The sequence below is a fragment of the Hemibagrus wyckioides genome, linkage group LG23 (assembly GCF_019097595.1).
Source record: "Hemibagrus wyckioides isolate EC202008001 linkage group LG23, SWU_Hwy_1.0, whole genome shotgun sequence".
In the NCBI taxonomy this organism is placed as follows: domain Eukaryota; kingdom Metazoa; phylum Chordata; class Actinopteri; order Siluriformes; family Bagridae; genus Hemibagrus; species Hemibagrus wyckioides.
This window is the reverse complement of record NC_080732.1, coordinates 4,247,658-4,264,853: the sequence shown is the minus strand read 5'-3', so window position 1 is coordinate 4,264,853 and position 17,196 is coordinate 4,247,658. Positions and strand designations below refer to the sequence as shown.

At 40.3% G+C, this 17,196-nt stretch overlaps 1 protein-coding gene across 2 annotated transcripts in view; it reads left to right on the top strand.

Annotated features, from left to right (window-relative positions):
• Positions 1–17,196, top strand: part of lg23h8orf34 (linkage group 23 C8orf34 homolog) — a 92,453-nt gene that overhangs the window by 33,157 nt on the left and 42,100 nt on the right. For both annotated transcript variants that reach the window (XM_058376724.1, XM_058376723.1), the window contains exon 7: positions 4,153–4,319. In XM_058376724.1, the coding sequence (XP_058232707.1) occupies positions 4,153–4,319 (167 nt within the window). The remainder of the gene's footprint in view (positions 1–4,152; positions 4,320–17,196) is intronic.

Sequence of the window (17,196 nt, the reverse complement as noted above, 5' to 3'; positions counted from 1 at the left end):
GCAGTTTAGCCGACTTTGGAGCTCTATTTTCTCTCTTTGGAGCTCTGATACCATTTCTATCCTTCAGTCAGTACGTTTTAAAGCCGATGTCTGTGTAAACTCTTTACTGTGCCGGGTTCTAGGAGGAAAGCGAGAATACGTGTCTTTATGGCTTGAAGTGTGATGAGTTTTATTCAGCCTTTTCTTAAAATGTGTTAGAGTTTTCTTTGAAGCAGTTAGTGATGAAAAACGTACAGGAAACGCTCGGTTCCTGGTTGTCCGCCATGTCAGTCAAATTGCCTTTTCTGTGGTGGTTTTTGGCCATGTTTATATTTGAAATGTACCAGACTCTCTAGCGAATGCCAAGAATTTCTGTGATTTCTCCACACGCTTGCCAAAGGTTGGTTCACATTTTCCATCACGGCCCAACTGACCCATAAAATTTAGTTTCTCGCAGTTTAACACAGAGCAGAGTGTTAACACAAAAATAATAAACAGATCATGATCGTGAACAGCTGACGTTCGAATGCAGACGTACTCAAGATCGAAAAGCGAAACGAATCTGTGACCGAAAACCAGGCAATCATTTTCAAAGCCAAGGTTTTACTTCATCTAGTTGGCTTTATTTGTGCAGTGCGTTGCACCAGTTGTTTTTCTAAGAAGCAGAAAATAATATTCAGTGAGACCGTTGCTCAAAAGAGAGACAAGTCCACGTAGAAAAGCCAAAAGTCAATACGTCTCAATTCCAAGTCCATCACCAGATCCCCCAATCTGCGCAAAAAATATAAGCCAAATGGCTCTAGATATGAAATATAATGAACTGATGTGAAATATAGTTTATTCCATTACATGATCATGTGATAATAATTAGCGAAAGCTTTTAATTGAAAGGTTCATGGCCAGGAATCCAGACACGGAAGACGGGAATTTTAGCCGCTTTGGAGCTCAGTTCTTGGCTAAAATGAAGATCTCAGAATTCAATCATTTCTCTCAGATTTATGGATTAATTTTTAAGATATGGTGCAATTTTGTTTACAATACTAAACCTATTTTTGAAGCAATTTTTTAATGTATTATATTTTACACAGAGGGTGGGAGGGTCCAAAGACATGCTTCTAGGCTGATTGGAGTCTCTAAATTGCCCGTAGTGTGTGATTGCGTGAGTGAATGAGTGTGTGTGCCCTGCGATGGGTTGGCACTCCGTCCAGGGTGTATCCCTGACCCCATGACCTGAGGATAGCTTGGATAAGCGGTACAGACAGTGAAATGAAATGAAAATTTTACACAGACAAAAATCTGCATTGTTTGTGAATAAAAAAAAGACTTTCGTTTTCAATTATAATTTTTTCCCCTCAAATTTACCTTGAAATATTCTGAAAATTGAATTAAATCGAATTGTGATCGGAGTTTATGGTTACATACCAATAAAGAATATCTGAAAAACCTAACCAGGTTTGCTTTTAAAGGTTCCCAATTCTGTGTGAAAATAGTACATCTGGCAACATAGTTTGAGAAGCAAGCCCTGGTTTTAAAACGTGGGCAAAAATCATTCACCACAAATTGCTCGAGGCTTTCACATTTTCCCTTTCAGATCATTGTGAACGTAACACGCAAGGGGTTTTCCACGCACAACGCGACCTTACTGCCCTTGACGACAGGCACAAACTTTCTCTTCGGCTGTCTTTATAGAATTACATCTATTCAGCAAACAGGAGCCTTTATGAGAGGTGTGGGTGTGTTTATGTGAGTGTTTATGAGCACTGGGACCGCACTCTCTGCTCTGCTAACGCAGCAAAACACAAGAGCCCAGGAATAAGTCAGTTGACTGATGCACTGCCATAGCTGGGGACAACATAAACCGAAGGAAAGTGTAGAAGCTCATGCTAAGTGATCAGCCCGACCTCTCTCTCTCTCTCTCTCTCTCTCTCTCTCTCTCGCTCTCACTGTCCTGAATATTAGCATAGTAATATTCAGCCTGAATATTTAATGTCCCAAATCCAATTCTGTCTTCCCAGCCTATTTTAATCACATTTACTGCTAAGAATATTTTTAAAAAATTGTCCAGAATTTGGAGTTGAAGCAGGCCTCAGATTCTATTATGTATCTGCGAGGATTAGATCAGACAACCTAATTACCTGTGAATGCGACATGAGCTGCTGCTTGAGGAGGTCATTTGTGTGCCTTCTGTAGCACTTTATCATTCATCACTTACACTTACACCCGACTCTGACTGACAGACTGCACTGATATCAGACTCCTTGACTGTCCTCGTACTGTGCGTGAGCTACGTCCTACTACGACTCTTGCGGACCGCATTGTTGATATCGGGGCTAATAAATGGAATTTGCGCTTGTTTATGTTGACCACTGAATGCCTTTATCATGTCTCACTCCACATTGGTGGTTGATATGAAGCTCATATGAAAGTAGACACTCAGAATTTTAAGGGTTTGTAGTGTATTTCTGATTTCCCCCTAGCCTTCTAGACGCGATATATTCATAGAAAAGTTCTTTTTCCTTACGGATGATTCTATCTTCGAAGTAAATGTTGATTTCATACTCATTTCTGCTCTCTGAGACGCTCCAAGTGTTTCATAAGATCTATAATTTGAAGCTGTTTATCTTCAACCACTAGAACTCAGTGTAAGGTTATCCAACAGAGGGGAAAAACACATGTCTAAAACACACTGAAAGCCGAAATGAGTCCTGACTCAGACTTTCTGAGATAAAAATCATTCATTTGTTTACACTGAATGTGACTTTCTAGATGAGATTAATAATCTTGAGTACTCTGAGTAATATCTCCCAATAGTCCACTTTATGACTGCGTCCAGTGTTTTTACGGTTCACTATTATTTCACTTGCTGACTTTTTTTTACAAGAATTAACTGCTTAAAGCACTTTTCATGCACTTGAAATTCATCTCATCTTTATGTTCTTGTTTATCTTTAACGGCTGACCATCGCTCTTTAGTCTTGTTTCTTATCTGTTATACAACCCTCTCCTCTGTGAGAAGTGGATATTAATCACAGGCTGTAAATCTGTACAGAAAAATCCATTCATTTTGACTCTTAAGGACTGCTGATTTGAGTTAAATGACCGTCCAAGCCTGTCCAGATTGTGCTCCCCGTATCCCAAACAAGTGAAAGATGCTTTTCTGACCGTCGTCATAATCCTGTGAAAGATGTTTTTAATCGAGAGAGGTGTAACGAGGTGCGGTGTGTATTTCAATTCATTCTCAATCATTCGTTTGTCTTTTTTTCCCCCTATGATTTAGATTTTATAGAAAGGAAATGATTTATTTTTGCACTTTCTGGTGTCACTGAGATGAGCTTCTCTTTTGAGTCTGGTTCCTCTCAAGGTTTCTTCCTCATACCGTCTCATCACCGTCACCTCTGGCTTGCTTATTAGGGCTGAATTTAATTAAATTTAATTAAATATACTTTATATTTCTATTTTGAATTCTACATTTTAATATCCCTGTCCAATTGTTAAACATGCAAAAAAACGGTTGAATAAAATTTTATTGAACGTCTGAACATTAGACTTTATTAAGACTATATTAAAAAAAAATAGTTGTGGTTTTATTGTATTTATTTATTTATTTATTTATTTATTTTTATTTTAGCCACGAATCGAACGTCAGGCTTCCCCGAAAGCAATTCTTGCTAATGTTCCATTTTCACATTTCCAGTGGAAATAAGGCATAATGAAACGTGTAATAATGGTGTAATATAATCACGATAACCATGATTAAGCCTCGGCAATTATTATGCTATGAAAATTTCATATGGTACGTAGAGAGCAGATATCTGCCTCTTATTAACAATATCATTCAAATGTAATGGAATGAATAAAATTTTGTGTCTTTTTTAACTCGTTTTGCTCCGTGTCTCATATCACATACTGTATATTTACTGTATTAGATGATTTTTATATAAGTATATAAGGGGTCATGTATATACAGTATAATAAAAATAATTTAAAAAAATAAAAATAAATAAATAAATAAATTATAATAATAATAATAATAAAGAAAAAAATAAATACATGAAAATAATAATAATAATAATAATAATAATAATAATAATAGTAAATATTTTCAGTGTATTAAGTAAATCTATATTAGGACTAAAACCGAAAGCCTAAGGTTGTCTCTATGATTGGTTCACAGCCTGAAGATGGAGGTAAAGACAAAAGGACTGAAGCAGCAGCAGCAGCACCGGAAGAAGCTCCTAGCGGCCATGTTGTCTCAGGACTCATTCGACTCCATGGCCAGCTCGGCTCCGTCCGTCACTGAGGACGAGATAGAGGACGAGGACGACGCCATGGAGCTTCTGGGTAACAAAACAACAAGCACGTGTTCTGTCTTTCAGCATCTTCTAACCGTCACACAAAACAAATACATAAACTAAACTAAAGCAATCACACACACACACACACACTCATATGCATTTACACAAACGTGGTCCACTTCAATCACGCGTTTTCGTGAGGCTAGTACCGTCGCTGATTGTCGAGCATCAATTGGATTCTGATTCTGAGCTGAAGAGACCGTTTTTCAGAGTGCATCCATCACCAGAGAAAACACACACACACACACACAAACACAACATACTTTTTCATTCTTGTTCTATTTTTCCTTTCCAATCACTTCAGACTAAACCTGCCACACGTCTCTGTTGTTTATTTTGACAACATTCTGCAGTGTCGAGCTTGTAATGTAAAAAGAAATTCTTAGGCATTTTCAGAGCAGTCTCATCATAAAAAATAGATATGCCTACATTTTAAAGGGTTTTACCGAGGCCCTGTGAGGGCAGAAAATAAACAACACCTGATCACAAGATGCAGCAACTTGAGAAATTTAAGTTTTTAATTAAAATTGTCAGATTTAAAGGAAAAATCAGGATGGGTGTGTGCGTGTGTGTGTGTGTGTGTGTGGTTAATTAAATGTTAATTAAACTTTACCTTCCAGGAAGGGTTTGGCGACATCCTCAGGGGTATGTCTTCCTTTAATTAGCTAGAAACGTGAACATATGTACCTTTAAAACTTATTTAAAAGACATAATTGGACGTTAAGGAACTTTGAGGCGTTTACGTTGTTTGTACCTTTAAGAACAGAAATGTGCTTATAGTACACATGATAGATAGATAGATAGATAGATAGATAGATAGATAGATAGATAGATAGATCGATAGATAGATAGATAGATAGATAGATAGATAGATAGATAGATAGATAGATAGATAGATCGATAGATCGATAGATAGATAGATTGTTTGATTGATTGACATTTTCTGACATTTGGCAGACACCCTTATCCAGAGTGACTTACAATTTATCTCATTTTTTATACAATTGAGGGTTAAGGGCCTTGCTCAGGGGCCCAGGATTGGCAGCTTGGTGGATCTGGAATTCAAACCCACAACCTTCCAATCCAAATAGATAGACAGATAAATAGATGGATGGATGGATGGATGGATGGACGGACAGATGGATAGACGGGCAGATAGATGGATAGAAAAATGAATGGATGGGTGGGTGGATGGATGGATAGATAGACAGACAGACAGACAGACACTTTATTGATCCTGGAGGAAATTCATGAATCCAGTAGCAACATAGAGAAATACAGGATTATCACAACACAGTATCCCCCACTCCCACCACACACACACACACACACACACACACACACATACACACACACACACACACAAACTAATACTCAGCAGATAAACTATAAGTAGCAGACGCAGTACTCAGACCATCTCTAGATAAAAGCAGAAGGTTTTTTTTGTTTGTGAATTTTCTCGGCTAGACTTGGGACTATCTCAGAAAGAACACAAGATCAATAGTGGCATTCAAGTGACAAGACCATTCACTTCCCCTTGAACTTTCCTGACTGTGAGGACAGCAGCAAATTAGACACGGGTTAAACTGAAGAAGCACAGTCGCCTGGAGGTGTGTGTGTGTGTGTGTGTGATCTTTACTGCCCAAGTGAACGCCTGCTGTGTGGACCAGGAGATTATGGGATTACTCGGGTTCTTTGTCGCTTACAGCAAAGCTAGCAGAAGCTGAATAGCAGCGAATAAAAATGCTGAAATCCTTCTTTCTAGAATCTTCCTATTAACCTGCTTATGGTGAAACATGAAACCACGTAATTACCTTCTAATGATTTAGGATTGTAATTAAGGGTCTACACTGAGATAGAAAAAAAAATCAGCCTGGACACGTTTACGGCACGGGTACGAGAAGTGATGAGTGTTAAAAAAAATATTAATAGAATAGCCCCTGAGAGGGCAAATAGTCCGGAGCAGGGGCAGAGTTCGATTTAAGAAGCGTTTGATTTAATGATCTCACGTCTCACAAGGTTGGTCCTGACATGGCTCTGATGGACAGGAGAGAGCCGGCTAATTACGGTCGCCAGGATCGGGTGTGGCTGGGATTCCAACTCGTCTGATTGTTTTGTTACAGTAATCTGTTCAATCAGAGCCGAGCTGCTCAGAGCTTTTAGCTTTCTGATTGGACAGGATTCCTCTACAGGATTTCATTAAAGTCTCCCAGTCCCTATCGCTGAGTGTTATCGTCTGACGGCAAAGTGTCTCGAGTCCAATTACACACACACACACACACACACACACACACACACTCTTTCAGTCAACCTTCACTCCTGATAGAGAATAAGCCACACTTTATTTGCGTGATCCTTCCCACACAATTATTTTTTGTGTAATGGAGAAAGTAAGGTGTGTGTTTGTCTTGGAGAAGATGAGCCTCTCTGAGCAGCGCAGACGGATAGAATCTTCTAGAATCTCTGTGATTGAGCCTCATCACTCATATTGAACGTTCTGTCAGATAAGCCAAGCCGCAGGTCACAGAGAGAGAGAGAGAGAGAGAGAGAGAGAGAGGGAGAGAGATAGAGAGAGTGAGGAAGAGAGATAGAGAGAGTGAGGAAGAGAATGTGTGTGTGTGTGTTTGTGTGTGTGAGAGAGAGAGAGAGAGAGAGAGAGAGGAAGAGAATGTGTGTGTGTGTGTTTGTGTGTGTGTGAGAGGGAGAGAAAGAGGAAGAGAGATAGAGAGAGTGAGGAAGAGAATGTGTGTGTGTGTTTGTGTGTATGTGTGAGAGAGAGAGAGAGAGAGAGAGAGAGAGGAGAGAGAGAGGAAGAGAGCTAGAGAGAGTGAGGAAGAGAATGTGTGTGTGTTTGTGTGTGTGTGTGTGTGTGTGAGAGAGAGAGAGAGAGAGAGGGAGAGAGAGAGGAAGAGAGATAGAGAGAGTGAGGAAGAGAATGTGTGTGTGTGTGTGTGTGTGTGAGAGAGAGAGAGAGAGAGAGAGAGAGAGAAGCTTTGTTATTCATTTAGAATAGGGTTATTTTTAAATGCCTTTATAGAAAGACTCCAGTGATTTTGAAGCTGTAAGTCGAGCCTCCAGATGAAACTTCCCTCTGTTTCCCTGCAACAAGAAAAAAGCAGAAAACTTGAACGGACCCGAAAAAAATACACAATGACCCCTGAATGAATTATTACTCTTTATAATTACCATGCGGTCTTCCTCGGCAGCTGTGATTTATTTTATGGTGAATTTCTAGCCAAAAATTCTAATAATAGTTCTACAGCCATTATTTCTGATGACTTATTGTTTAAAAAAAAATCAGACACAATGGGTCTCATTTATTAACCCTAAAGTTGTGTGTAAATGTTTGTGTAAGTCTAAACTACAAAACATTCATAAAGGCAGATTTTCTTTTTTATTTTACTTATGTTTATGTTGATCATCTGTACATTTTTCTTTCTTTTTACACAAAACTCCATAAAGGTCCAAGTGAACGAACAGCTGGCAGCCTGAGACGATCGATCGCTAAAGCCGGAAAAAAAAAGAAGCTATTTTGACTCACTTCTGTGCCAAAGATTGCTGTATGATTTAATATATTTGATCTTTTATATTTAAGATTTAATATGTAAAATTCATCAGAAATAGCAGACCCTAAATATTTTTGAAAAATCAGGAAGGCTTTAGTTTTACTAGATTTACAGCAACTTTTATTTCAGAACTAGTGAACTAGCTTGAACTAGTGAAGTAAGTTCTAATAGTAGAAATGTGTGTAAAAAAATAAGTTCTAAAAGAAAAGTAAGTTCTAAAAAAAAAAGTAAGTCCTAAAAAAATAAGTTCTAAAGATGTAAGTTTTAAAAAAAAATAAGTTCTACAAAAATTCAGTCATAAAAAAGTAAGGTCTAAAATAAGAAAGAAAAAGTTCTAAAAAAAAAAGTAAGGTCTAAAATAAGAAAGAAAAAGTTCTAAAAAAAAAAAAGTAAGGTCTAAAATAAGAAAGAAAAAGTTCTAAAAAAAAAAAGTAAGGTCTAAAATAAGAAAGAAAAAGTTCTAAAAAAAAAAAAGTAAGGTCTAAAAAAAGGAAGTTCTAAAAAAAAGTAAGGTCTAAAAAAAAGGAAGTTCTAAAAAAAAGTAAGGTCTAAAGAAATAAGTTCTAAAAAAATTTAGTTCTAAAAAATAAGTTCTAAAACAATAAATTAAAAAAATGTAAGTTCTAAAAGAAAAGAAAGTTCTAAAAAAAAAGTAAGGTCTAAAAAAAGAAAAAGTTCTAAAAAAGTAAGGTCTAAAGAAATAAGTTCTAAAAAAAATTTAGTTTTAAAAAAATAAGTTCTAAGAAAGTAAATAAAAAAATGTAAGTTCTAAAAGAAAAGAAAGTTCTGAAAAAAAAAAAGTAAGGTCTAAAAAAAGAAAAAGTTCTAAAAAAGTAAGGTCTAAAAAAACAAGTTCTAAAAATAAGTTCTAAAAAATAAGTTCTAAAAAAGTAAATTAAAAAATGTAAGTTCTAAAAGAAAAGAAAATTCTAAAAAAAACAAAAACAAGTAAGGTCTAAAAAAAGAAAGAAAAAGATCTTTGAAAAAGTCTAGGAGATGCTGTAAACATAAAAAAAATATATACAATTTACTCTCAACAGCATATTTTAGACATAAAAGTGCCCTAATCCGAGCAAATGATAGGATTTAAAGTTGTTTACGTCGGGGTTTACATTTGTTTGTCTTTTTTTATGCGTAAATTCACAGATATTCAGGAGTTTTTGAATGTACAGGATTTTTATGACCACATTTTTTGTGTAAATGCTTGTACGAATAGTTTCATATCCAGCTTGATGAATAAATACTTGATGTTCATAAGAAAAGTTTAATGACTCCCAGAATTTCTGGACTTGTTTATTCATATATATATTCTGTGTGATAGAAAAATATCAGCGAGAATCAAGGGGACAGTGGTGAGACCGGCCATGCTGTAGGGTTTAGAGACAGTGTCACTGAGGAAGAGACAGGAGTCAGAGCTGGAGGTAGCAGAGCTGAAGATGTTGAGGTTCTCTTTGGGAGTGAGACGGTTGGACAGGATTAGGAACGAGTACATCAGAGGGACAGCTCATGTTGGACGTTTGGGGGGACAGAGTTAGGGAGGACAGATTAAGATGGTTTGGACATGTTCAGAGGAGGGAGAGTGAGTATATTGGTAGGAGAATGTTGGACATGGAGCTGCCAGGCAGGAGGCAAAGAGGAAGGCCAAAGAGGAGGTATATGGATGGAATAAATGAGGATATGAAGCTAGTGGGTGCAAGTGTTGAGGATGCAGAAGAGAGGGATAGGTGGAGAGAGATGATTCGCTGTGGAGACCCCTGAAGGGAAAAGCCGAAAGAAGAAGAAGAGCACATAACTATCTGAATTAAGAATTCCTCGGATATGTTTTGAACATAAAGCTCAAAAAACACGCCTTGTTTTTAATGAACACATTTTAATTATTTTTTTCAGAGTAGCAACAAAATAATCATAGATCCTAATAAACACCAATAGTAATTACAACTCAGTAGATTTATAGAGTATAATTTAGATATAATAGAGTATTAATTTTAGTGAATAGTGACAGTGGATCAGGAAAACATCACAGAGACTGAGATTGTAAAATAGTGTGTAAAGTGTGTATCTATGTGCTCACTCTGCCCTCTGGTGGACAAACCGCTGAATGACAGGCTTACACACGTTTTCCTGGAACCACTGCTCAAAAGAGAGATTAGATTTCAGCACAAATCCTGTCTAAATAAAACATTTCATTTGCATTGTTTTGTCGTTTTATACTCTATTTCATTTCCATATTTTAATGTTGCATAATTAAGCGTACAAGCGTCTGCCCTCTTCCGCATACCTGAGCTCACAGACGCACACGATTGGCTAATTTCACTCTGATTGACAGCTGAGGGAGCGGACCAGAAGAAAATAAAGATGTGAAGGAATAATGATGTAATCTAATCACTCCTCTTTTTATTCTTTCTATTTATAGCTATTCTACTTCTCTACGTTGCCATTTGTTCATTCTCTTCACTTCTCTTTCTATTCTTATCTTTTCGTTTTTATTTCTGTTCTTTTTTAGGTCTTCTGTTCTCATCCTCTACTTCTTTTGTTTTTGTTCTCATTCTCATTTTTGCTGTTCCTTTCTCTTTTTTCCCCCTCTTCTCTCTGTAAAGACTAATTTATGCAGTGTCATTCTCTCTCTCTCAGCTTGCTGTGGTGTAATTGTTTGTAACACCTCTTAGCGCTGTGCTAAATGCTCAGCTGAAAGGAACTACACCCAAGTGAGATTTATTGTCCCAGAGCTCGACAGAGCTGCCCTCCGTTATTCCTTCTTTCTTTTAGGCTACATGATTAATGCGCTATGACTCAGAAAGTTAGATGGGTTACATTACGGGGAAACAATGCTGCATAATCATTTTATTACAGGATGATGCCTGTGGACTTTCGCTGAAATACACTTGAGTAAATCTAGAACCTTTCAGATGGCCTGCTTAGAGGGTATCAGATCCTGGTTTAGCTGCTAAGAACCTTTCATGCCATGGAAGCCACACCTCCTCGACTCGGATTAACACAGAGGCCAGACCTCTTTTACTGGGATTAACACAGAGGCTACACCTTCTTTACTGGGACTAAAACAGAGGCCACACCTCCTTCACTGGGACTAACACAGAGGTCACACCTCCTTCACTGGGACTAACACAGAGGTCACACCTCCTTCACTGGGACTAACACAGAGGTCACACCTCCTTCACTGGGACTAACACAGAGGTCACACCTCCTTCACTGGGACTAACACAGAGGTCACACCTCCTTCACTGGGACTAACACAGAGGTCACACCTCCTTCACTGGGTCACACAGAGCTCACACCTCCTTCACTGGGTCACACAGAGCTCACACCTCCTTCACTGGGACTAACACAGAGGTCACAACTCCTTCACTGGGACTAACACAGAGGTCACAACTCCTTCACTGGGACTAACACAGAGGTCACAACTCCTTCACTGGGACTAACACAGAGGTCACAACTCCTTCACTGGGACTAACACAGAGCTCACAACTCCTTCACTGGGACTAACACAGAGGTCACACCTCCTTCACTGGGACTAACACAGAGGTCACACCTCCTTCACTGGGACTAACACAGAGGTCACACCTCCTTCACTGGGACTAACACAGAGGTCACACCTCCTTCACTGGGCCACACCTCCTTCACTGGGATTAACACAGAGCTCACACCTCCTTCACTGGGCCACACCTCCTTCACTGGGATTAACACAGAGCTCACACCTCCTTCACTGGGCCACACCTCCTCACTGGGATTAACACAGAGGCCACACCACCTTAACTAGAATTAATACAGAGGCCACACCTCCTTCAATGGGACTAACATAGAGGCCACACCTACTTCACTGGGACTAACACAGAGGCCACTCCTCCTTCACTGGGACTAACACAGAGGCCACACCTCTTTTACTGGGCTACATCTTCTTCACTGGATTAACACAGAGGCCACACCTACTTCACTAGGACTAACATAGAGGCCATACCTACTTCACTGGGACTAACACAGAGACCACACCTCCTTCACTGGGACTAACACAGAGGCCACACCTCTTTTACTGGGCTACATCTTCTTCACTGGATTAACACAGAGGCCACACCTACTTCACTAGGACTAACATAGAGGCCATACCTACTTCACTGGGACTAGCACAGATGCCACACCTCCTTAACTAGGATTAACACAGAGGCCACACCTTCTTCACTGGGACTAACACAGAGGCCACACCTCCTTCACTGGGACTAACACAGAGGCCACACCTCCTTTACTGGGCTACATCTTCTTCACTGGATTAACACAGAGGCCATACCTACTTTACTGGGACTAGCACAGAGGCCACACCTCCTTCACTGGAGCTAACACAGAGGCCACACCTTCTTCACTGGAGCTAACACAGAGGCCACACCTTCTTCACTGGAGCTAACACAGAGGCCACACCTTCTTCACTGGAGCTAACACAGAGGCCACACCTTCTTCACTGGGACTAACACAGAGGCCACACCTCCTTTACTGGGCCACATCTTCTTCACTGGATTAACACAGAGGCCATACCTCCTTCACTAGGATTAACACAGAGGCCATACCTCCTTCACTAGGATTAACACAGAGGCCACACCTCCTTCAATGGGATTAACACAGAGGCCACACCTTCTCAATAGTTATGTTTGAATTGGTTAATTTTACAGATTGATAGAGATAGAGGACTAGATCCTGTAGTCTCTAGTCAACTAACCGGCGTATTCCAGTGAAGAAAGCAGACAGCATTGTTCTCTGTAGCTGTTTCTGGACAAATGTTACATGACTTGGAGTTGTAGTAACCTGATAGGCCGTGACACTGATACTGCGTTGGTCTGTGGGTAATTTAGCTCTGAGCGCTGAGACCACCCAGGCGGATATTTCTGATGGAGTGAGACGAATCACTGTTTTCTTTTTGTAGCTGACGTAACCTCAGTGAGACAAAGTCAGGGCCAAGCTTGGGATACCAGACTGCGAATCTCTCACCCTGGGGGTCCGTGGGATTGTTTACATAAGTAATAATTGAGTCTGCACCCAGGGCCGTATCCATGCTTTAGGCATCATCATGGCAGGGTTGATTCAGTAGGGTTTCAGGTCTGACAGTAGATCGGTTGGTTTATTATAATGTTTTTGCTCTAATAAGTCATTGTTTCTATGGTAACAGCTGATTAAGAGGGACTCTCTAGTGTTAACACAGCCAGTTCTGTTATAGGAGTTTAATAAGGTTTGGGGTAAAAGTAATAGTGCGTTTAAGTCATTTTGGAAAGATGGTATTTATGAACTGAACACACATGAACCCCACCACAGAGTCGGAATGACGAGTGTCAGTAAGGAAACATGGTGGAATCAGTGGATGCCGCGTCTGTAGTTGACAGTAAATTTGTTGAAATTGAATGTTTACTCATCTCAGAAGCTGATTTTAGTTATGCTGTGTTCCAGAAGTTAAGAACTTTTTTGTGTAGTTAAGAGAAGAGAAGGCTCACCTCCTTCTTGCTCCATTTAAAGTGACTTGAACGCCCCTGACATCGTAATTCCGACTTCCCAACTCATAAATACGAACTTCCCAGGAAAACTTGAATGCACAATAATTCCTCTTTCTTCCATCCTCTCACTCCCTCCCATCCTTCCTTCCTTCCTTCCTTCCTTCCTTCCTTCCTTCCTTCCTTCCTTCCTTCCTTTATCCCTCCCTCCCAACCTTCCTTCTTTCCTTCCTTCCTCCCTCCCTCCCTCCCTTCCTTCCTTCCTTCCTTCCTTCCTTCCTTCCTTCCTTCCTTCCTTCCTTCCTTCCTTCCTTCCTTCCTTCCTTCCTTCCTTTATCCCTCCCTCCCAACCTTCCTTCTTTCCTTCCTTCCTTCCTCCCTCCCTCCCTTCCTTCCTTCCTTCCTTCCTTCCTTCCTTCCTCCCTCCCTCCCTTCCTTCCTTCCTTCCTTCCTTCCTGGCTTCCGCTCATCTTCCTTCCTTCCTTCTTTCCTTCCTTCCGTCCTTCCTTTATCCCTCCCTCCCAACCTTCCTTCTTTCCTTCCTTCCTCCCTCCCTCCCTCCCTCCCTTCCTTCCTTCCTTCCTTCCTTCCTTCCTTCCTTTATCCCTCCCTCCCAACCTTCCTTCTTTCCTTCCTTCCTTCCTCCCTCCCTCCCTCCCTCCCTCCCTCCCTTCCTTCCTTCCTTCCTTCCTTCCTTCCTTCCTTCCTTCCTTCCTTTATCCCTCCCTCCCAACCTTCCTTCTTTCCTTCCTTCCTCCCTCCCTCCCTCCTCCCTCCCTCCTCTCCCTCCCTCCCTCCCTCCCCTCCTTCCTTCCCTTCCTCCTTCCTTCCTTCCTTCCTTCCTTCCTTCCTTCCTTTATCCCTCCCTCCCTCCCAACCTTCCTTCCTTCCTCCCTCCCTCCCTCCCTCCCTCCCTCCCTTCCTTCCTTCCTTCCTTCCTTCCTTCCTTCCTTCCTTCCTTCCTTCCTTCCTTCCTTCTTTCCTTCCTTCCTTCCTTTATCCCTCCCTCCCAACCTTCCTTCTTTCCTTCCTCCCTCCCTCCCTCCCTCCCTCCCTTCCTTCCTTCCTTCCTTCTGTGGGATTTTTTCTTTTGTAGTTCTGGATAATTCCAGCTAGCTCTCCCTACCTGTCACGGATGCACATGATGTCATTGACATTTTTTTTTTTTTTTGCTTTTCTACTGTTCATAAACAACGTCAGGGTTACGGCACAATACAAGTTGTTAAAATGCTGATACAGTGAAAAATATACGATTTAGGGGTCATTATCTATGAAAATCTTACTGATGCTGTGGTTTTTATATAACTTATATAGCTTACAGATCAAACATTGTGCATTTTGATTCTTCGAGCTTTTCTACACTTTTCTACCTCAGTTCTTCAGCCATGTAGCTCACAGTCACACACGATTTCCTCTAACAGCAACCCTGTCATTATTCCTTAGTTAATTTACATATTTCCGGAGTTTCAATCACTCATTTATTTTATTTTTATTTTTATTTTTTTACATGGCTGTGTATGTGCTTGTATAAAACTTTAACCAGTCACATTACCTCAGGCCTCATGTTCAGGTGGAGCCAAAAATCCTTTTTTTTTACACCCAGGTTCGAAAACTGCTTTCACACTCAAACAAATGGACCAGATGTACAGTGCAAATTGACTCTGGATAAACAGACAATTGTGAAACCACCTAAAGATTAATGGGATAAAGACAGGATCACATTGGACAGTATGTTGTGTGTGTGTGTGTGTGTGTGAGTACAGTATATAAATGTGTCTGGGAAAATGCCTCTGAATGGCGCCTCTGTTTGACACCGAGTTGAAAAATTCAGACATGTGGTATGAACACTGACGGAGAACTTTCTGGAAGCATCTTACACAGGAACACTCGTTTCTCTTCAGAAAGGTGAAACCGGGATGGATAGACCCTGCTGTGTGGTATCTCTGAAGAAGAACCAAGAAAAGTTCACTACTGCAGAGGATTTATAGTTAAATAACTAAATCCTGACACGTTTCAGATTAAACAGGAATCTCTCAATTGACTGTCTATCATATACTGTAGTGAACACAGTGTGTGGACAAATCCATTTAAATCTGATGTATAAGTCATTTCTACACCTTAAGCCAAAGATTCACATGAAGCAAATTTCAAATATACACTATATTGCCAAAGGTTTTGGGACACCCCTCCAAATCATTGAGTTCAGGGGTTGGACTCGGCCCCTTAGATCCAGTGAAAGGAACTCTTAATGCTTCAGCTATATACCAGGACATTTTGGACAATTTCATGCTCCCAACTTTGTGGGAACAGTTTGGGGATGACCCCTTCCTGTTCCAACATGACTGCACACCAGTGACCAAAGCTTCATAGGTTCATAAAGACATGGATGAGAGAGTTTGGTGTGGAGGAACTTGACTGGCTTGAGTCCTGTCCTCAACCTGATAGAACACCTTTGGGATGTTTTACAGACATTTCACAATATTTGAAGTAACTACGTAACTATAAATGGATGTTCTCCTCATCATGGCACCTGTTAGTGGGTGGGATATATTAGGCAGCAAGTCAACATTTTGTCCTCAAAGTTGATGTGTTAGAAGCAGGAAAAATAGACAAGCGTAAGGATTTGAGTGAGTTTGACTAAGGGCCAGATTGTGATGGCTAGACCACTGGATCAGAGCATCTCCAAAACTGCAGCTCTTGTGGGGTCTGCAGTGGTCAGTATCTATCAAAAGTGGCCCAAGGAAGGAACAGTGGTGAACCGGCGACAGGGTCATGGGCATCCAAGGTTTATTGATGCACGTGGGGAGTGAAGGCTGGCCCGTGTGATCCGATCCAACAGACAACCTACTGATGCTCAGATTGCTGAAGCAGTTTGTTGCATTTTGGCAGCAAAAGAGGGACCAACACAATATTAGGCAGGTGGTCATAATGTTACGCCTGTTCAGTGTATAGTATTAACGTATCATTTTTTGGTTTGTTCCTGGAACCTTTTCTTTTCTTTCTTCAATCTTCCCCATGAGGGACAACCCAAAGAACCTCTAAAGGTTACTTCCCTGTCCATGGGAAGAACAACCCTACTGAAACAAACAAAAAATATATATCTGTAGTTGTCATTGTCAGTACATTTATTTCTTTGACCAATTTTACTCCACGAGGCCAAGAGCTCACTTTAGTCATATGAGAATAGATGTTTGCATACCGGTTAATGATAGAGTATTACGCCATAAAGTCACCACCCGAGTCTAAAGACTGAAATATGAAATGATGTAATTGACAAATAAATGGAAGGGTTGGTGAATGAGTTATTGGCATTACAAGGTGGTGATTGTGTAATCAGAGACCCGCCTGACGTATTTATTATCTAAAGGGCGATCATATTGGATAGATGTCATGATGAAGGAATTCCTGTCTTAATAAATCTCCACGGCGGTTGGTCAGGGTAATTTTGCTGCTTTTGTAATGTCATTGGTGTAATGGATGTGATTTGGTTAATAGTGTGATATCCAGAAGGTGGCAATATTGGACCTGTAAGTGTGTGTGTGTGAGAAAGAGAGAGAGAGAGAGAGAGAGAGAGAGAGACGGAGAGAGAGACTTTCTACATTGTTTAGAAAAATCATATACCAAATATAAATGAAGGCTGACAAGGCGGATAAAAGCCTCCTTCTTTTTTTTTGGAGTGTATACTGTATATTAATGACACATGGTGTAGAATATCAAAATGGCTCAGTTTTGCCGTCTAGACTTTGATTGCGTCTGCTCATTGAAGTGCATTAATTGGCCGGTCCACAGAGACGTCTAGCTCTCGTCGTACCCA